Genomic DNA, 21,898 nt, shown 5'->3' on the forward strand with positions numbered 1-21,898 from the left:
ACTGACGTGACAGAGGAAAGGATTTTGTGGCAGAGGCCACTGAAAGCCAAAGCAGGGCCATTGCCAGGTGCCCCAGTGTCTCCTCTGAGGCTTCTCAGATCCACAGGGAACTCAGCACTGTGTGACTGGAGAAGTGCAGATGGCTCCAGGACAGCCCCATTCCCTCCCCTGCTCCTCTGGAAGCATTCCTTGCCTTCAGCTGCTTGGAAATCATTTCATTTCATTTATATCTTACACCAGGTGGAGATGACCAGCAAAGTTCACAGATAACACTTTACAGAAACAGAGTTTCCACAGATTTAGTCACCTCCAAAGAGCAGCAGCAGCACCATGGGTGTCATTCCTGTAGACAATCAGGTACCTGACCTGATGTAGAGAATCTTTGCATCAATATCTGGGGACAATCTCACAAAGCAAACCAGATTCGCTTGGCCTTTCCCTTGCCTCCAACAGGGAGTGTTTAGCCCTTGCCTCCAGCTGCCCTTTGAAATGCAGATTATCAAACAGCCAGGCCAGCATGGGCTGCAGAGATAAGAGCAGCAGGCTGGGCTGAGCCTGGGAGCTCTGCAATTGCCACCCAGGAGGGAACAGCAGCTCAGCAAATGCTTCCAGCTCTCACAATGCCAGCAGCAATGCTTGATCAGCCTACCTGCTCCTGGCAGCTGCAGGAGGGTTGATAACACTTTCACTCCTCAGGCTGATAGCAACTGCAGCTCTGATTGCATCTCCGAAATTCTCATTTACATTTTTTACCTTCTCCACTTCCCCATTTCAGGAGGTTGGGCTAAGGTGTTTTTTCACTTATGCCTCAATGCAGACTGAGGGGCTGGTTCATATAAAAGCTAAACAAGTAGGTAAATATTTGCCAAAATAATTTTATTTCTTCTGTGCATTCAAATATTTATAAACATACTTTCTGTAACTTTCCAAGACAGCAGCATCTTATCACAAAACAATTTTATGAACTTAGCTACATTCTTTTTTGCTTTTTAAACAAGCAGTTCTGCTCCCAAAGTACAAAATTAGATATGAAATTGAATTGCTTGGCAACAGAAACAAGCAAGATATTTTCTTTCATAAAAAGCCAATTTCTCTGCAGCCTCATTTTGCAAGCAGGGACTATTAGAAGCAGATATTTTTGGCCTTATCATGGGTCACCAGGATACTAAAATGCATCTATTCATTATCCTTTCACAGTGCCACATACACTTAGAAATCAGCCTGACAGCACTGGTACTAAATTTTAAGCTTGGTTTTAATACTTCCTTTCTTTTTGGATTCACTCATTGCATTTCTGGGGCCCATACCTGTGTTTCTGGTTAGGTTTCTGGCACTGTGATGCACAACAGGAAAGCTGTTTGTAGGGTTTTCAACACAACCATAATCAATCAATGGCCAAGGCTGGTGCATTAATAATCACAAAACAGCATTCAGTGTTTGTATTTAGGCAGAATGAAAATATGGAGGTTATTCCAGAGGGCAGGTATGTTTTAATGGAAACCCTGAGCCCAATATTCCTCTTTTGAGGAAATGACTGTCCCCAAGTATTTACACAGAAACTGGCTGCAGTGGCAAACAGTATATCACATTTCTCTGAGGAGGCCACACACTACATTCTCCAACTTTTAAAATGGGTTTAACATTTACAATCTCACAGCCCTTTAAGCTAATACAAAGCTTTTAAGAACAGTGGGTAATTGCACCTTCTAGAGGGTAACATTTTAGTAGTTTTATGATTATTAAGAGCTGCTGTTCACCCTCAGGACACAAGGTAAGCTCTCAGCTCCTGGCACTGGTAGCAAGCCACGCTGTCCAGGACCCACTCCCGAGTTACCAGGGCAACGTTGCTCTGCTGCTGGATTGCTGCAAGACAAAGACACAGAAATAAATGATGCAGCTGTTAGCAAGAGCTCCAAACAAGCTGAAGGTGAGGCCACTGATGGCTTTCAGAATAAGCTGTTTGCTTTTTTAAAAGCTTGCTATAAAAGCAGAGATGTGGCAGTGCCTTTCAAGGCAGGTAATGCTGGGCTCCAAGAGCAGAGCTGGAAGCAGTGAACACCACAACATAAACACTAAAAATAAAGAATGGAGTTGTTATCTTTTCATTTAGGATCTCAGTGACAGAGCTTTGGTTCCTGTCTGCCCAGACACACTGAGTGTGTGACAAGCAATGAGTCTCATTAAGAGAAGCAACAGAAAATTACTGAAGTGTTCTCAGACTGTTCCTCCTCATTCCAGGATCTTTTTCTTTTCTCTTTTTTACAGTGCCATGGAAACAGCTGGGTTTTCTACATCATCATCCTGCTCCACTGTTTTGTTGGACCTCAGTGTAGCCTAACTAGCTCCCATTCCTCCCAGAACCCCACTTGCACTTTCAAAGCCTCATGGCTTCTCCTAAGCAGTTTGCTTAAAGGAAAAAAAAATGCAAACTACATCTATTAAGGCTTTTTAACATGACCTTTTCAGACCAAGGGAATCTTGTTCCATCTGAGGCTCTCTCCTAGATCTTACTGGTGCTCCAAGGACACCCTACCCTACCTTTTAAAAACTACTAAATTAGAAAAGTTTCTGTAAAGCTGATGATACAGAGGACAACTGAGGCAGCAGCTGCCAGAGCAGCTCTTAAAACTATTGCTGCTCCTTGAAACAATATTCTTTGCCCTTCTAGATTTTTCTTACAAGACCTACTTCCATACCCATGCAGTAGAATTTTGATTTTTCTACAACCCTTTGATATTTAGCTATTAAAAGGACAGGTGATAAAGACACTTGATGTGTACCAGAAAGCAGCTCAAAAAAAATGTTGCTTTACCTCCATAATCCGTGTTTTCTTCCCAAGCATCTGGCTGCACAACCACAACTGCAGTAGAACTCTAGGATTTTAAGATAAAGAATAAAAATGCTGTTGTTGTCTGTTCTTATATATTTATATATTTATTTATAGAGAGCATTAACTAATTTCAGAGAGGAATGTAAGTAGAGGGAGGAAGACATTAGTTCCCAAGATTCTTCTGTAATTTCTCCCCAGAAATTCTGTGACTACACTCAGTCACTAAAAGGCTTTTGGAGCTGGAAAGGGAAGGCTCAGTGCTAATTTCAGGACAAATTAGTGATGTGGCCAACACCAATCATGTCTCTGCTACAAAGGAGCCTGTCTTGAGTGCAGGCTGGCCAGGCCTGGAGCCAAGGGGCACTGCCAGGCTGTGCTGACAGCTCTGGGAACTGTGGGAGGGTAAAAACTCCTCAGCACTCACTGCTGTGGCTGTGAACTGGTCAGGCTGCTTCACCACAGAGGCACCACACAGCTCCACCATCCACTCCAGATGCTCTGAAGAAATCAGATGAAATCAGTTCAGTCACTGTGGAATTTGCAGATAACCCCGAGGAGGGGAGAGATGAGAATCTGACTCCATGTTCTTAGAAGGCTAAATATTGTATTACATATTATACTATATTAATTATAGTATTATATAATTGTACATATAATTTGATATTAAATATTATACTACACACTATATAGTATATGAAATATTACGTTACACATTATATATTTCATTAAATATTATAATATATATTATAATATTATACATATTGTATATCATATTATATATTAAATATTATATATCATATAACATATATTAAACATTATATATTATATAATATATTATATATAATGCAATATAATATAATAATCATATTACACTATATTATATTATACTATATCCTGTATACTATATTATACTATACTACTATGTTATACTATAAATACAATAAAATATACTATAGTATAATATACTATAATATACTATACCATAATATAATATTTATTATGTATATTACTATATATTATTATATTATTAATATTATATATTATGATAACATTATATATTATTATATTATATATTATTATTATATTATATTATTATATTATATTATATTGTATTATATTATATTATATTACAGTATAGTATAGTATAGAATGCTATATTAAACTATACTAAAGAATAATGAAAGGATAAAGACAGGAAGCTACAAAGAATGATAATGAAAATTCATGACTCCTTCCAGAGACCTGACACAGCCTGACAGTGATTGGTCATTAAATAAAAACAATTCACATGAAACCAATCAAACAATCTCCAAATCACATTCCAAAGCAGTAAAACAGAGGAGAAGCAATCAGATAATTATTGTTTTTATTTTTCTCTGAGGCTTCTCAGCTTCCCAGGAGGAGAAATCCTGGCAAAGGCATTTTTCAGAAAATGTGACAGTGACAAGCCACTTCAGTGTTTTCTATCACATTGAAGCTGACACTATTCCCTAAGTGTTTGTTCCAGTTCACAAACCACTATCATCTGAAGGAGATGTGAGCAGAAAACAAAATCTTTTCACTTCAAAACCTGCTAGGGAACATCAACTCCCCCCTCCCTCACCCCCCAGACAGGGCTGCACAAAACCAAACCCCGAAAAAAATCACAATTTATTTCCTCTTCACATAAGGATGCAAGAGGTGAAATGGAAATTAAAAATGAGAAGTCTGAACTGTGATTATTTATCATTAAGAGAAGTAGCCAAAGTATGTAATTTGCACCAATTTGTTGAATTGGTAGTGAAGAAGATTAAATCTCTCCAGTATAAGAGTCAAAATTGAGGATCACTGCAGCAGGTGAAAGCACTGCATCCTTTGCAGCAATTACTGTAAATGTCAAGAAATGTGAGCATATTTCATCCAGTCAAAAATGAAGTTATATTGGATAATATAACTTGGATAAATCTGAAAGTATCTGCTGAATAAGCCATAAAAAATGGGAAGTCAAGTACAAATATTTGAAGTAGAAAAAGAATTAAATTTTCAAAAACTTGTAACATAGTTCATTAAATTTCAAAAATAAAAAATGAAGCTATTCTGAACAGCTTTTTCTTTTTATATGAACTTCTAGCTTTGTTAAAGGGTTTCACTTTTAACACTGGCTCCTATAGACAGGAGGCTACAGCAGAGATGTGTCAGCTGCTAGGACAAGGATACTTAGGAACTGTTTACTGAGACAGAAGAAAAAATGCTCAAATATGAGAGATCAAGAGCATCAAAAACAATTACCAGACAGCATGACATTAATGCTTTTCCTAGATAATTTAGAGATAAAAGGCTTAGTTTGAAATGCAGCAGAATTGCCAGGGGTTGTCTGAGGACATCCAAATAGATGAGAACAAAATTTCCACTCTATTTGGAGAAAGAACTGGATAAAATTATTTATCTACACCTTACCCCATGTAGGTATTTTTAGATTTACAGAGGAAAAGAGGTAAAAATTATGCAGAAATGTACAATTCTGGTGAAGGCACAGTGTCCCTCCAAATATTTTTTATGTTGACCATTCATCCAATGACACACCTGTAGTCATGTCAGTGAAGGGTCCACAGCAACAGATCTCAAAGTCTTTAAAGATCTGAAAAGCAAGGAACATGTTAGAGTTCACAGGGGGTTTTTAAAGAGCAATGCTTTATATGCTGTTTTTTTAAATTTATTTGCTGTTTTCATTGCACTTGCGGGGCTTGCTATCAAGTTGTGACTATTCCACAAAGCTTTTTGTAACCTACCAACCAAAAGAATTTAAGAATAAAACTAAAAGAATATATTAAAGACCACTAACCCTCTGTTATAAAAAGACAACATTTACTCCAAGCTTATAAAAAGACAACATTCACTTCCTACAGAATATCTGCTCTGCTGCTGACAGAGCTCACCCTTCATGGATAAAAATGATTAATTTGTACAGCTCTATGTACAGAGAGACTGGGAGAAGTTCCAGAGGCTCAGCCAGGACAGAATTTGATCCCTGATGTGCTTTGTACCTTTTCAGTCAGGGCCTGTCTGGCCCTCTTGGGACCTTGATGGTTCCTCCCATTGATTACATCTCCTCTGACTTCAAAGTTCTCCTGGAACACAACAAAAGCAAGGAATCAGAAGTGAAGAGACTGAGAACACTTTTCCTGTCAGAGTTCTGCTTCAAAACAGGAAGGTGTCAGATTTCAGAACTGAAAATCCATGAGTGTGTTCACAGTATGAATTAAAAGGCTTTGCAAGGGAAATGCTGGAGTATGAAACCCCTGCAGCATCAGGCAATTTTTAAATAAACAAATTTTACTCAAACTGTATAGTAATCTAGCAAACTAAATAAAAGAAGCAGCACACTCCAAGACTGTAATTGTCTTATCAGTAAAGTCTTACTTGATAGAAATTATCTGTATATAACATTATTTCCTAAAGCAAAAGATCTATTATTTGCTTAATGCTATAATCTATTAATATCAGTAGGAACATGTATAAAAATATGTCTATATCATGTTAAAAATAATAGGAACTCATTGTGTCTTCAACACCAAAGAATGCACAGGGCCTAAGTGTGGATTTGGTAAAACTAGAACCCCAGGTTTCAGAGCTAAAATTCCATATTAAATATTTAGACAGTATCTATCTGTACAATACAAATAAACTCATAAGTCCAGAACCCCAGGTTTTAGAGATAAAATTCCATATTAAATATTTAGACAATATCTGTCTATACAACACAAATAAATTCCTAAGTCCATCATGTAACAGCATTTCTTAACCATTTGACATTTCACTCAAGATAAAAGACCTTACCTCATCCAGTACTCTTCCTGCTTTAAAAGACTGAATTATCCCTAAATAAAAAGATCAGAAGAAGAAAAGTCATTTTATCTAGGAAAATGGTTCTTCCACTATCAGTACTCTGACTTCATTGCTACATTAAATTGAAGGTATTTGTACTAAAGGAATACAGTATAACACTAAATATTTAAAGAATGTTTTTACCATTTAGAAATAACACTAATTTTACACTAATTGATGCCATGGATCACAAAGATTTAAATTAAGAAGGACAAAAGGCTTTTGCCACAGTGGGGAGCAGAAACAGTAAGAGTAAGTAATTCACAAGAGGAAGAAGCTTGATATTGCTGCTCGTATTTCTTAATTTTAATTTCTTTTAAGGTATTTAGAAGAAACACTGCAAAACATCAGATGGCAAGGCATGAAGAGATCCTTTTTATTTAGTGCAACAAGTGAAGACTGCATTCATGGCAGAAGGGCAAAGATCTCCAGCAGCAGGGATACCTACACTGATAACCAACCACCCATTTTCCTCCTGCAATGCCCAGGAAATACTTCAGGGTCCGTTCACACACCAGCTCCTCATCTGCAGGAAAAACAACAGTAAAACCTCTTTTAGTTCTGCCAAACAACAGTAAAACCTCTTTTAGTTCTGTCAAACAACAGTAAAACCTCTTTTAGTTTTGCCATTACCAGAAAAACACAGCTCAGGGTATCTGCCTGTAAAAACAAACACTTTTTGCTAAGTGCAAAGAGTACAAAGGTTCAAATGTTGATGATGTTACTAAACTGAAGGAAATGGGCAGAAATTAATCACATGTACCAATTGTGAGCCCTTTAAAAAATTATTCAATAAAGATAAGAGGCAAGAAAAAGGAGGATTTCTTTGGGAATTATCTTTGTTTCTTTGTGGTTGGTTCTGAACTACTTCACACTAGTGTGATGTCAACACCTGAACATTAAGAGCAAACAGCTGAAGAAACAAATAGCAAGCAATATTAACTTTGAATTACACAAGGGAAAAAAATGCCCTCACACTTTTCCTCTGGAACAGAATGAGAAAACTCACAGGCTTAAACAAAAACTTGCAGTAGAGAAAACAATCAATACCTTTTCCTCAAACTTATTAAATTTATTGCTGACCTGTCTGCTTGGTGTTTAAACTGAAGGTAAAATTCTTTATTTTCTGTCAATAGAGGATTTGGTCCCCCAGCTCCCAACAAACCTGTTTTCATTATGACATGGGTTGTTCCTTCAGTAATGTGATTAGATAAAGTGCTCTGAGTTTTCTTCACAAACTTCTGGACCACCAACTGAAAAGTAGTTAAGAAAATAAAAGTTAGCAACAGTTTTAACACCCTCAACAGCCCCACTTTTTAGGAGCATAATGTAAATAGGATAGTTACTTTAAAGTAACAGTTTTATGTGCTGGCACACAGAAAGTACATTTAGTTTTGGCACCATTCAACAGACTAAAGTAATGCAGAGCTCTTGGTGTGTGTTTTATAATCCAAAAGCCAAATCCTTCTGGAAACTGAGTGCACAAACAGGTGTATTAGCAACTCAGAATTCCTATTTACAGACTGCTCCCTATGGATCAGAAATTGGGTGAAGCTGCATAATCTGGGAACACTGACTGGGCCAAACACCCACAGCCCCTCCCCAGCCCCAAGGCTTTGCAATCCTGTGTTTTTCCCCCCCAGACATCAGGAATTGTTCAAAAAATTCAAATTTCACTAAGTTTAACAGGACCATTCCAGGCAGCATCCTCACAGCTTTAGGAGTGATCAAGTTTGGCTGCAATTCCTGCAAGATTACTTTTATTACACTTAGAGATCTCTCTATTGAGGATTATAGTGCTCATCAGCAATTATTAACTAGTGATCTCCAAATTCTGAACTCTACTTACATGCTCACTGTGATTTAGACCTGAGACCACAATTGACATTTCTTTCCTCTTGGTCCCCACTGGATTTGGAGCATTTTCTTTCCCAGCTGAATTGTGCAGAACAGGTACAGGAAAACATTCACTTTTTTTAAATTTGTGTCCTGGGCCAGAGCTTTTCTCAGTTCTCTGAGCCACAACAGGCCCAGCTGTGGCTTCTGCAGTTTGAGGGATAAAAAGCATTGCAGAGGAGGAAGAATTATCTGAACTCTGGGTCACATTCCCAAAAAGATCTGATGAGACAGATGCACTGTTTTGTCCAGTCCCACAATTCTGCTCCTCTGCATTTTCTGAAGGAAACAAGAAATTACTCCTTGAGAAAACTAAAACTGGATTTTTCTTGTTGTCATGGTAGAAGGTTGTTGCTCTTTCTTTTAGGTTTAAATTCTGCAGTTACTTCCTCTCTTTTTGTGTTATTACTTTTTTGTGTTTATTAATTCCTTCTGTGTTTATTACTTCATCTTTGCCTCCAACATTATTTTTTCCTGATCTATAGGCAAGACACTAAAATACCTGGTATATTGAGTAGCATATTTGTCAAGTTGTCTGAATTTAGAAGTGAGACAGAAAAACTCTTTATTACTGTTAAAAAGCTGTCACACCCCATTTGATGGGCAGCCATACAGCTGGGCTACCAAAGTAGCAACACCTTTTTAAAATGATCAGGAATATATAAATTAAAATAATAGATTTACAGGAAAAAATTGTATCTTGCTGATATATAAAAACATGAAAAGAACAGGAGAAAACCACCAGAAATGAAAAATTCTCTTCAGTGTTACCTGTTTCAAGCTGGCCCTGCCTGTGTTCCTGCACTGCCTCCTGCACAGGTTTTGTCTTTTCAGAGGGGATTTTGTTCTGTAGAGCACTGTCACACTCAGGGCCTTTTTCCAGATCTGATCTCTTCCTTAAAGAGGATTTAGAAGCTGAAAGCAGCAATTCTGGGGACCTTGAGAGAGAGAGAAACTGATTTTAATACCTTTTCACTCTTTTAAGCATCAGAAAAATGCAGCAGCAGTGAAATTATTGTAATTTCCTAGAAGCTCAGGGATACTTAAGATTTTTTTAAAAAATAAAAATTTAGAAATAAACATAAAAAACCCCCAAAACTCCAAACAAAATAAATGACCTGTTTTTTTCTGGTCTTGTTTGTTCCATTTCAGATGCTCCTTCAGTACTGGAATGGGGCAGCTCCCTCTGAACAGGTAAAACTTCACAGTTCTGGCTCCCATTCTGCTTTAGCACTGCTTCAAGTGCAGCCATTTCTTGCTGAAGTTTTTTCAGGCTATTTTGCATTGCATTCTTTTGCTGCAAAGGAGAACAAGAATGCCAACATAAGCAAACTCAGGGGTCATTTCTTTAACAAACACTTGGAAATTAGAAATAGCAAGATGGTTTTGAATTAAGTTTTTGTCACATGTTGAAAAGGTGACAATGGTGCTTTTACTGTAACAAATAGTGCACACATCCAAAATCAGAAGCAAATCCACCCAAACAACCACACACTCACTTTGCCAGTCATGTTATTTCAGTTTAGATGCCTCAGAGTTTAATCAATCAGAAAACACCACAATTCCTGCACAAATTTATTTGAAAGTAATTTTGTCCAAACTCCATTAGTAGCTCAATCCACGATGTTCATTATTAAATTCTAAATTGAGTCTTCATTTTCCACAGTTACTAAAAGCTCCAAAGATCATTTAAAGGACTAAACCATTTCATAATATTCTTCCTTATGTTCCTTCTCAAAATTACATGATCAAAACCATGCCATAGGCAGCACAAAAATAGCTCAAAGGGTTTCAAAAGACCTTTATAAAAACCCAAACCCTTTAGATGATGAAGCAATTTGCACAGAATATTCCATTTGTAGCTCCAGCACTGGCACCATGTGGAGCCTGTTTGTTACTGAACCCATAAAAACTCCCAAGCAAACAGAAAACCCAAAACCATCCCCACAAACCCAAATCCCAACCTCCATGCCATTAATCCATCCCAGCATCTCCATCCATGAAGCTACAGGAGGAGCAGTGTCCTGCCAGCTTCCCATTTCAGTGATGCTGTAAACAGGAGAAGCACCCACAAAGCACAAAAATTAAATTCAAGTTTTTTTTGGATGTACATAAAGCCCATAGGGCCGAAAATGCTGGAGAGAGAGTTGGCATAAAACTTATCTTAAAGTCACACAGGACAAGGAAAAACCCCAAAGCAAAACAAGAAACCTCAAGCCCCTAACCCTCAGCTGAACCTCCAGACCAAATCCCCCAATAAACCCATAGAGCACAAAAATTAAATTCAGTTTTTGAACATACAGAAAGGCCATAGGGAGAGAGAGAATTGGCATAAGACTTATCTTGAAGTACACAGGACAAAGGAAAACCCCAAAGCAAAACCCCAAGCCCCTAACCCTCAGCTGAACACCAAGCCCAAATTCCCCAATACACCCCTAAAGCACAAAAATGAAATTCACTTTTTTTTCTACATAAATAAAGCCCATAGGGCTGAAAATGCTGAAGAGAGAGTTGGCATAAAACTTATCTTAAAGTCACACAGGACAAGGAAAAACCCCAAAGCAAAATAAGAAACCCCAAGCCTCAGCTGAACCCCCAGCCCAAATCATCGAAATCACCCCTAAAGCACAAAAATTAAATTACCTTTTTTTTTTTTTTTTTTTTTTTTTTTACATACATAAAGCCCATAGGGCTGAAAATGCTGAAGAGAGAGTTGGTATAAAACTTATCTTAAAGTCACACAGGACAAGGAAAAACCCTAAGCCCCTAACCCTCATCTGAACCCCAAGACCAAATCACCCAATACATCGACAGAGCACAAAAATTAAATTCACTTTTTTTGGACTTACATAAAGCCCATAGGGCTGAAAATGCTGAAGAGAGAGTTGCCATAAGACTTATCTTACAGTCATACAGGACAAAGAAAAACCCCCAAAGCAAAACAAGAAACCCCCAAGCCCCTAACCCTCAATTTGATTTCTCTACTTTATCAGAACCCCCAGCCCAAATCATAAACCACCCAATACATAAAGTCAGGCCACAGGATTTTAACAGCAGACAAAAAATTCACTGCCAGACACACCTTTCATCAGACACTGCCTGCTGGGACTTGTACCTATAATATCTAATATGGAATTATTTGATTTAATCTTTACACAAAGAAGAAAAGTCTCTGATTTTAAATATCATGTTGTAATAAATCTACTTCTTATCACCAAATTCTTATATATTCTTATCATTAAAGTTTTTAAATATGGGGAGGTGACATTTGCAGCACTGGCCAAGTGTGGAGATGCATTAATTAGCATCTCCCATAATTAAGTTCTGTGACCAATAACACATAATAAGCTGTGGCCATTGCAGTGTAAGGTCACCAGGGGAGGAAAAGCTGGACAAATAATGGCACAGAAGCAGCTCTGCAGATCCTCATTAATTATGCTTTTGGAAGTAATTTAGTGATCAAGAATTATGATGAAAGGAATTTTCCACTGCATTGACCTCACAGCCTGCTTATCTCCTGGAATGCAGGCTGCTCCTTCACTCAGGGCAGGAACCACTCACCTGTGTGGTGAGGATTTCACCCTGAGAGAATGCTCCACAGGAATCTTCTACAATGCTTACTTCACTGTCAGATCCAGATCCTTCACCTTGAAGAAAGTAGAAAAAAAAAAACCTCCTGAGTTAAAGAAAAAACTCCACCAAACAACAACAAACCAACAGTATCCATAATTTCTTAGCATGTGGAAGTTTTAGAGAACTAAAAATTGTAACACTAAAGTGACAAGTTTTGAAAATGTTGAAGTTAGGACAGATTTCTTTTAAGTGAATATTTCAAAGAATACCATGAAACAAACATGACAAAGTAAACAGAATTCAGTGTTTCAACAGAATTCTCTTTCAACAGGGATGAAAGAGCCCTAAACATTTACAAAGGCCATAAAAAAGGCAAAATATTCACTACAAAATTCTACAGCCAATTTCAACAAACATTTCATGTGGGGAAAAAGCTTGGATAGGCTGGGAAATTTGGCTGACAATGGAAGTATCCCATTGCAGTAAGAGAACCAGCAATTCCCTCAAACAGGAATTCCCATCAGACAGTCAGTCTGTTCATTTGTGCTCTGAACAAAGAGCACTGGAAGAACATAATTTTTACGATATAAACCACTGAGGGGTTTTTGTTTAAGACTGATATATTCTTCTAGAAGAGTTCTGTTCTTAATATAGAACAAAGTTTCCATGCACACACCAAAAACCTTGATGTAAGTACATTATAAACAAAGCTGCAGAGAGAAAAATCTTGGTTTGTACCTAGGTTTGCTCCCATGTCTGGATCTTCTTGGCTTTGATCTTTGGTTTCCTTCAGCCCTCCACCAGAATTCTCAGAAGTTTCTTTACTGTCATTTACATTGCTCATTTGTTTGGACACCTGAGCTTGGGGTAAATGTTTGTTCAGTTCTTGTGCTCCATTAAGTGACTCCTCAGACATGTTGGACTGGGAAGAAAATAAGTTGACAGAGCATTCTGACTCCTGGCTTGGAGAAGCACACACATGACCTAGGGAAGCTTCTGGCACTTTCTGCACAGCATTGCCATCATTACTCACACTGGGGCTCCCTGGACACTCTGCCACTGCAGACTCCACCTCAGGTGCCATTTGTTTATCAGCCTGCAAAGGTGTGCTTGCTGATTTGCTGAAGATCAACGTTCTGAAGCAGGGTAACTCCTCATCCTCACAGGACTCTTCATCTGAAGATGGCAATTTCTGCACTCGCCTTCGAAATTTTCGAGGACCTCGAGGTCTTGGTTTGGAATCTGAATTTCTGCTCTGCAGTTCTGCACTGTCACTTTTCACAAACACTGCAGATTGCTCCTTCCTATCAGGGTCACACAAGCTGGTGTTCTCCTCAATGTCAGTATCAGAGCACAGCAAGGCATTAGGGGTTTCAGACAAACCTGTAAGGCCACAATTCTCCCCAAGAGGTTCTTCCAGAGCCTCTGCAGCTGAACACTCAGGCATTGCTGTGCTAACAGTTTGGGCTGCTTCTTCTTCATTCCCCTTTACACATTTTCTTTCTCTTTTGCTACTTCTTGTCCTAGTGAGTTCAGCAGGGCTTTGCTGACAAGTTGCAGAAGAAATCGTTGATGTGGATTGAAACTGCAGAATTGGTTCTGTGCAATCAACCACTTCAGGCTTTCCTGCCTGATTGCTTTCTGAACTGAAGCTGTTTGCCTGGCCTGTGTGTAAATCATTTTGGCTGGACTCATGCTCCTCTGTGTTACTCTGATCACTCTGGCTTCCATCACTTTCAATGGGATTTTGTCCCAAATCACTTTCTGTCCCTGTCTCATCTGACACTGGCTTTTCACTGCCCTGCTCTTCTTGCAGCAATCCATTTTTGTGCTCAGCCTGAGCAGTCCCTGCTCCTGCTGGCGTCAGAGTCCCTTCCTCTGCAGCCTGTGAAATGTCATCCCTACTGACAGCAAAGCAAGGCACAGGATCAACACGTGCAGACTCACAGGTCTTAAGCTTCTCTTTCTCTTCATCTTTCTCAGAAACCCTGCTCAAGTTTTGATCAGTTCTCTCCTCTTGCAAGCTTTCTGGTTGTAATTGTTTGCTAGCTTTATTTTCTACCTGAGCAGCACATGACAGATTGAAGGTTTCAGGAGGATCTGCCATGGCACGAGTCTGAAAAAGGCTGAAGGAGGAGCGCTTGGAATGCCTGAATATGTTCCTCAGATATTGTGTGTCCAGGTCACTGTCTTCAGCTTCCTTTGCCCATTCCAAAACATTTTTAGCCATTGGCAACTTTTCAGCTTTGAAGTCCCCTGGAGCATTTTGTGAATCATGCCCACATTGTGGGGGAGAAGCAGGAGGTGATTCAGTCACCTCCTCAGTCTGGGGAGAAGCAGTTTGCCCAGCACACACTGAAGGAACTTGTAGGAGGAGGGGACTACCAAGTATTCTACTGTCTTGAGAACTTGTATCAGGCACAGTGGAACCACAGTTTGAAGGCAGACATGAAGGACTGAACAGACTCTTTCCAGTTCCTGCAGTGTCAGATAAATTCTTTAGATTAACCTGCACTTCATTTGCTTGCAGATCACCTCCCTCCAAATGAGTGACTGGCCTGGAACTCAACTCATCCTGAGGCTCACTCAGCTCTTTGCACTCAGCAGAGTGAGCTGCCACACTCCTCTGCTCTCCAGAGACAGACTTTCCATGATCACTGCTATTTCTCTTTTTGCTCTTTTTTACTCTTTTTCTTGTCTCTTTTGTCATTTCCTCAGAGAGTAACTGCAGCCTCCTGCTGCGCCTCACCGGGTTTTGCTCAGGCTCAGCTTTCCTGGGCTCTCCACTGCTGGGGTAGCTGTCAATCTGTGGCTCAGCTGGGTCAGGGAAATCAGAGTCTCTGTCCACCACCAACTGCAGAGCACACATGGTTCTGCTAGAATGCCTGCATCTTTTTGCTGCAGAACTTCTCTTTTTGGTGCTTTTCTGGTCACAGTTATACATTTCTGGCTCCCCATCACAGTGCTTGGCAGGGACCTTCTCAGTAGCTTTCTTCCATGTGGACTCTCCTCCCTCCTCAGCTTCTGCCAATGTATTATTTGCTCTATTCTGAGAGAGGTGACTCTCATTAACAGCAACACTTTCATCACAGCTTTTCTCTTCAGCCTCTCCAAGGCCCCCATTGACACTTTGAGGGCCCCCATCTCCCTTTTCTGTGTCTTTTTTCTTGATGAAATCCTCAGGTTGCAGGCAGGCACTCTTCCTCTTTCGTTTGAGTCTGTCTTTGCTGGAATCCTTCAGGCACTGAGCAGCAGCCACATCTTCCTTTTGTCTAGCAGGCAAAATGTCTCTCAAGGTAGAAGGGGGGTTTGATTTCCTCCCTTTCTTGTATGTTCTGCCAAATATTTTGTCTTTAATGTCTTCTGCTGTTTGTTTTGACCACCTCTTTTTCCCTTCCACTGCTGCAGCTCCCATGGAATCTGCCATAGGGTCAGTCCTTCCTGAAATACAGGACTCTTTATCTGACAAACACAGATCTCCTTCACCTGAGACATCAGCTGACGCAGCAGATTCATCCACTGAAGAACCAGAAGACAAAATCTCATTGCTTTTTGAAAACCATTCGTTGACTTTCTGAATGCTCTGCTTCAGTCTCTTCTTGGAGACTTTATTCAGGGTGGCAGAGTGAAGGGGCTCTGCCTGAGGAAGTTCTTTGTCCTGGGAAGATTCATTCTCAGGCTCATATCCCTCTGCAGCTTCCACACTTTGTGCATCAGTATCCATTTCCCTGCTTTTATCCAGCCTGTTCTCTGAGCCATCTTCTAAATCAGACTCTTGGTGCTCACTGCTGTGCTGGCTTTGCTGTTCCTCCATTTCTTCTGTGTTCTTGGAGAATGCTGTGTCCTTATTCAGGGTGGGACTGGCACCCCCTGCTCTGTCACACTGCTCTGGGAGCAGCTCCACAGCAAAAACATCCAAAGGAGAATTCTGGCATCCAGTCACATTCACTTGGTCAGGTTTGGCACATTCAGTGATGCTCTGAGTGCTCTTCTTGCTCAAACATTCCTTTGAGAAATCCCCTGCACCTGTTAGATTTATAGGCACAATAAATTATTAACCTCTATTTTACACACACAAGCACAGAATCACAGAAATTACAGAATCACAGAAATTCAAGGCTGGAAGAGACCTGTAAGATCATCAAGTCCAACCCATGTTCTAACAATTCAACTAGATCATGGCAGCAAGTGCCACATCCAAGCACAAGAACAAGCTTAATGGCTACTTTGTTTTAAAAGAACTGCTCTTGTTTCCCCCCTAACCTGCACAAATTTCCCTCTAGAGAAAGGCAGAAAGATCAGATTACATGTTCTAAATTTTTACATCAATTACTAGCCAGTGCTTTTTCATCTGTAATATGACTCACATAGAATAGATTAAGTTTTGTATTTTTGCTTCCTTTCTGTTCCTGTGTATACAAACATCCACATTTTGTATCTAGGCTACAGGAACAGTCTTGTATTAGCTGTAGGCATTAACAGAACTTCATTATACAAGACTGCAAACAATTTTGTATAAAAAATAATGTGAAATAAAAATGTTAACTTGTGGTCTATTTCAGGCCTAATCACCTTTGTCACCAAAATAACACACCTGTGATATCTGGCAGTGTTATTTCTTTGGCACCCAGCTTGTCAGGCTGTGCATTACAAGAATTTTCATTCCCTTTCTCAGCACTCTCAAGCTCTTCCAGCCTTGCTTGAGAAGAAATCTGAACAGCTCCTTTGTTTTCAAACCTGTTGGAAAAGGAAATTTACTTTCATTACAGATTAAACCATAACAGACAGAATAGAAGATGATAATTATTTTTCCCTTTTTGCTCTCTGAAATAATTTCTGGAGAAGCCAAGCTGCACAATTGAAACTCTTCAGAGTTGCAGGCCATTTCCTTAAAAGATTTTTTGTGCAATCCTGAATTTAGTATTTACTTTTTAAAGCACAGTGCCTGCTTTTCTATGGAAGATCAATGTCCACAACAAAGCATTTAGAAACAAGTTTTAAAGCATGAAATATGGAAAACTGCTGGAATTCAGCTCCCCATTCTACCCTAATGCCCTCAAAGTTGAAAACCATTTGTCTGCTTAAGAATTATATCAGTCCTATGCTAAGAAACCAGAACACAGGAAATGAGAATATTGAACTACAGTCTGTAGAAAATATGAATTCCTTAATCACCTTTACTTACCCAGTTTTGGTTGCCTGTTTAAAAAACTCTTCAGATGATTCAGAGCCTGAAAACAAATAATCTGTTACTCTGGTTGGAATGATTCAGAGAAGGATGACTTGCCAGTATTTTACCTAATTTTAATGATTTCCATGTAAAACTATTTGCATGGCTCCAGCATCAAACTGTGTTTAAATACAGTGACTGGTAAGTTAATCACCTAAAAGTTACTTTCTAATTTCTAAATTTGTATACAAAACAGCTACAAGTATTTAGAATTTTGAGCTGGAAGTCAGAGAAATACATTCAAATGTCTCTCACAGATCCTTTGATCCTGGCAGATGCAATAAGGAAAAAAGTGAGGAAACAAACTCAATTCCTTCCTTGAAGGAACAGCATAGAAAATAAGGCATGCATGGCATTTGTCTTTTTTTTTCATTGCAGTCAACACCAGATAAAGTAAAATTCTGAAAAGCTGGGATAGATAGCAAAAAGATATTAATATCTCAAATAGATTTCATCTTCATCTCAAGCACTTAGTGACAAGGTTTAGTATTCTTCAGAAAGCAGTGGCTACCTTTAGGTGTAATTTTTTGCACATCTGTAAATACCTTCTCTGGACTGTGCACACCAAAGTTTAAGGGTTCACTACAGCAGCATTATTTGCCATGATAGAATTATGTAAAAAACCCTTTTGATTTGCCAACTTGGCATTGTCCATAATTTGTCTCCTTTTTGTAATTTTGTTAAGTAGAAATTAGTGTTTCTAAAGACTTTGAACATAATCACCTTTCATTACTTTGCAAGCATTGTACACAGGATCAATTAGTGTGGATTTAGAACAGATCTTACCAAACTCTATGTAAGTACCCTTTTGAGAACCAGATTTCTGGGGTTTGCTTCTTGGGTGACACATTTTGGCATCTGTAAGCTGAATATTCACACTAGCCTCCTGCTGACAGGAAAACAAAAAGGAATAGTTATTTACAACAGTGGGATATTAAAAATAAATTCACAGCTATTTAAATCTTAACAGGGAGCTGGTATAAGTACTTAATTCATATGCATTGGTAGCTTCTATGAACAATAGAATTAATTTATAATGTTGACAGCAGTAATGAAATGTGTCAATAGAAACAATGAATCATGCATTTAACAGATCAAATCATTACCAGCTTGATCTTACATTCTGTATTGTCTAATATTCTATTCTGCATTAAGCAGATGAAAACACAAACACCATGCCATGGACAGTCACACACACAGCAAACACCCCAAGCTGGGTAATGCCCTGTGAATTCTAAGATATAGTGGTGATCTTGCCCCTAAAAAGGTAAAAACCCTTTTACCAAAAAGGTAAAAACCCTCAACAGCCTCATGGAGCAAGCAGATGGAAGAAGTTTTCAATCCTGGTTTCAGGAACAGACTGTATTATGGCAATATTGTGTGTCAGTTCAGGTTATTTTGTGCAAACATCTTTCTCAAGTAGGTTAGGAAAACAAAAACATACAGATGTCCTCGTGCAGATCACTCAGATCAAATAACAATCTGAGATCAACCCAAAATCTCCTACTTCATTCTTTTATGTATATACACCTTCCAAATACATTTTTAAACAACCCACACAAATAAAATTGGAAAAAGCAGTTACCAAGGTGAGGTTTTCTTGTCCATTTCCTTTGGCACTTTTCCTCCTGTTTCTGAAGCCCTTGCTTTGGATGACAGAACTTTCGTTACACAGGGACTCAGCAGCAGTGGCTTCCGTGGATGTTTTAGGAAAGTGATGACTCTTTAAAACTAAATCATGTCATTAGGTAAAAAAATAAATATATATTTTTACACTGAGTATGACTCATGATATATGAATGAAATAGATTTTTTAGACTCTGTGCACTTACAGAATATACAGCTAAAATATGTTTATCCAAAAAGAAAATTTGTTGAATTATTAGTCTGATTATTCTTTCTGAGCACTCTTCAAGTAATAATGAAGATCTTAATCCTCCAAACTAATTTTCTCAACCAATTTTGGTTATATAGATATTCTACCAAGACCTAATTCTAGTTATTTTAGAACAGGATACCTTATAAATGATCATGATATGTCAAAACCTCATTTAAAAAAAAACCTGGGGACATAAATTCCCAACACTTACACTTCACTCCAGTGTCAAGCTCAAAAGCATGGATAGTTTCCAACAGTCCTTCAATGAGTTGCTTAAATCTGGAATTTTCTTTCAGACTTCTGAAATAACATCAGCACTTCAGTTATTTTAAGACAAAAGAACAGACAAAGCTATTTTAAGACAAAAGAACAGGCTAACTATAAATATTTCTAGAATTCTGGCTGAACCAGAAAAGGGGTAAAGCTTCAAAGTGGAAGATGAGACAAGAAGAAATTGTTGCCATGGAATAACAAAGAATCATTAGTATAGGAACTGAAATGATCACAAAAGTGAGCATATAATTTTCTCATACAGGTTTAGTGGAGAGAAATCAGGATTAAACACCAATCTAGCACAGACACTTGTTGAGAGAGGTGTGTTCACCTGGAAAAAGCTCACATTGATGTAAGATACTAAATTTACTCCTTTAGGAATGGGCAGCTAACTAAAAAAACCCCTTTCCTTCTGTATTTCAGAAGAAAAATAAATATAAAATAAATATAAAATAAAAATATATGATGGTAATAATTAAATAAATAAATATATTATGCTGATATATTTTAAGACGATTGTTGATCTTTCCTCAGAGCTCAAACACCTCATCTCCAGCCCCTCACAAAGATGATTTCCTCACCTCTTGGTAACTTCAGTCTTACACAGAGGACACTCCACCACACCTTTCTTCTTTTTGTTGATTAGTTTGAACATGCAGAATCTAGAAAGGAAGAACACTTATGATGGTAACAAGAGAAGGATATAATTGTCCCTAAAAGTGACTGTACACATTCACCACTCAGTGAATTGAGGATGCATTCCTGTTTTGAGGTTACAGTGAGTTAATTAATCCCCTTTGATGCATTTTAAATTTGCATTTCTCTCTTCTACAGAACTGACTTTTCCCCCCCCTCAAGATGAAGTTACCAAAACAAAGCATACATACATGATTAGCACTGAAGAAACTTAATTAAAACTGGTATAAATGGAATTAAAAATTAAAAACCCCAAACCATTATATGTGGAAATTAAAAACTGCATTGCACTTGCAATATGCATACACACCTGCAGAATATGTGATCACATTTTGTTGAAACAGGCTCTTGCACCACATCCAGGCTACAAAGAGGGAAACAAAAACAAGAGCACAGAGGTTATAGACTTCAACCAGAACCTCTGCTACTTCAGCATCTGTTTGCATTAAAGAAATGCAAGATATTAAATGCAACATTAAGGAACTACAGACCTCATTTACCTCTCAGAGACAAGGGACAAAACCCCACCCACCTTTACAAACAATCCTCTAATCCAATCAGATGTAATTTCCCCCTCACTGAATAAAGGACTGACACATTCAGGTTTTAAGAGAAAAGCAAAATATAGAACATAAGAGCAAAATGTAAGTTTTTTCTTGCACTTTCTCACTTGAGCCTTACAAAACATAAACATGTTTAGTTTTAAGTGCAAATCTCTTTGCTTTCTGGTAAGCCATAGAACTGACAAAGCATTTGCAAAGAAACGAGAATAAAAAACACATCTCCAAAAAATTAACTATGCAGATATTATTCCCTGACATACCATATTGGGCACTCCAAGTTCTTCTGCATTGCTGACAGCACATTTTGTACTTGTCCAACAGTAATCACTGAGAAGTCCATCCTTCACATCCAAAAATAGTCTACAGGAATAAAAACCACATTATCAGCTTTGTTTCTGCAAAAAATTCTGTTGCCTCCCACAGCTATGCTGGCTTCCCCACGGCTCTGCTCGAACTGAAGAATAGTATAACATTATTTTTGCTTAACACTTTACAGAGGGGTACAGAGGGGTTCTTACTCTGAACGTTTGCAGCTAAAACCCCTCGAGCTTTATACCCAAAGGAGCGCCCAGAAAAGGTTTATTCAGGTGAAATTCAGCAAGAGCACAAAGCAGCCAGAGCGAGGGGATTGCTGGCAAGGAAAGCAGCAGAGCCGAGGGCAGACAGGTCATGCCAAGGAGCCAGAGCGGACCCACCCGAGCCTGAGAGCCCAGAGCGAACGCTGAAAACAAAGAGAAACCGCTCGGGACCGGCCCTGCAGGGAAGCGTACCGGGCACGGGGGGAAGGAGAGCGGGCAGGGCCGGGGCGGTCAGAGCCAGGCCGGTACCGGCGTCGGTGCGCTCAGTGCCAGGGCAGCACCGGTGTCGGTGCGATTAGGTCAGGGCCAGGCCATGGCGGTGCCGTTCCCGTCTCCCCTCAGCGCTCCCCGGTGCCGGTGCCGCTCCCGTCTCCTCTCAGCTCTCCCCGCTGCCGCTCCCGTCTCCCCTCAGCGCTCGCCGCTGCCGCTGCCGTCTCCCCTCAGCGCTCCCCGCTGCCGTGCCTGTCTCCCCTCAGCGCTCCCCGGTGCCGGTGTCGGCCGGTGTCGGCCGGTGTC

The 21,898-nt window shown here is 39.2% G+C and overlaps 1 protein-coding gene across 2 annotated transcripts; it reads right to left on the minus strand.

The window, feature by feature from the left end:
- Nucleotides 1-859: 859 nt before the first annotated feature.
- Nucleotides 860-21,715, minus strand: BRCA1 (BRCA1 DNA repair associated). Of its 2 annotated transcripts, XM_063179145.1 has the most exons (22): nucleotides 21,575-21,715; nucleotides 21,065-21,164; nucleotides 20,552-20,605; nucleotides 20,127-20,207; nucleotides 19,484-19,572; nucleotides 18,979-19,124; nucleotides 18,180-18,282; nucleotides 17,349-17,394; nucleotides 16,758-16,900; nucleotides 12,902-16,189; nucleotides 12,152-12,237; nucleotides 9,709-9,887; nucleotides 9,362-9,528; nucleotides 8,544-8,869; nucleotides 7,860-7,947; nucleotides 7,143-7,220; nucleotides 6,647-6,687; nucleotides 5,854-5,937; nucleotides 5,393-5,447; nucleotides 3,255-3,328; nucleotides 2,813-2,873; nucleotides 860-1,863 (listed from the first exon to the last, which is right to left on the minus strand). In XM_063179145.1, exons 2-22 carry the CDS (start codon nucleotides 21,142-21,144, stop codon nucleotides 1,760-1,762), a joined length of 5,373 nt encoding a protein of 1,790 aa, XP_063035215.1. In that variant the 5' UTR covers nucleotides 21,145-21,164; nucleotides 21,575-21,715; the 3' UTR covers nucleotides 860-1,759. The 2 variants fall into 2 exon arrangements, with proteins under 2 accessions (XP_063035215.1, XP_063035214.1); XM_063179144.1 differs by lacking the exon at nucleotides 21,575-21,715 and having other exon boundaries at nucleotides 18,180-18,279; nucleotides 21,065-21,153.
- Between the last annotated feature and the right edge of the window lie 183 nt (nucleotides 21,716-21,898).

The sequence above is a fragment of the Melospiza melodia genome, chromosome 30 (genome assembly GCF_035770615.1).
Source record: "Melospiza melodia melodia isolate bMelMel2 chromosome 30, bMelMel2.pri, whole genome shotgun sequence".
Lineage (NCBI taxonomy): Eukaryota > Metazoa > Chordata > Aves > Passeriformes > Passerellidae > Melospiza > Melospiza melodia.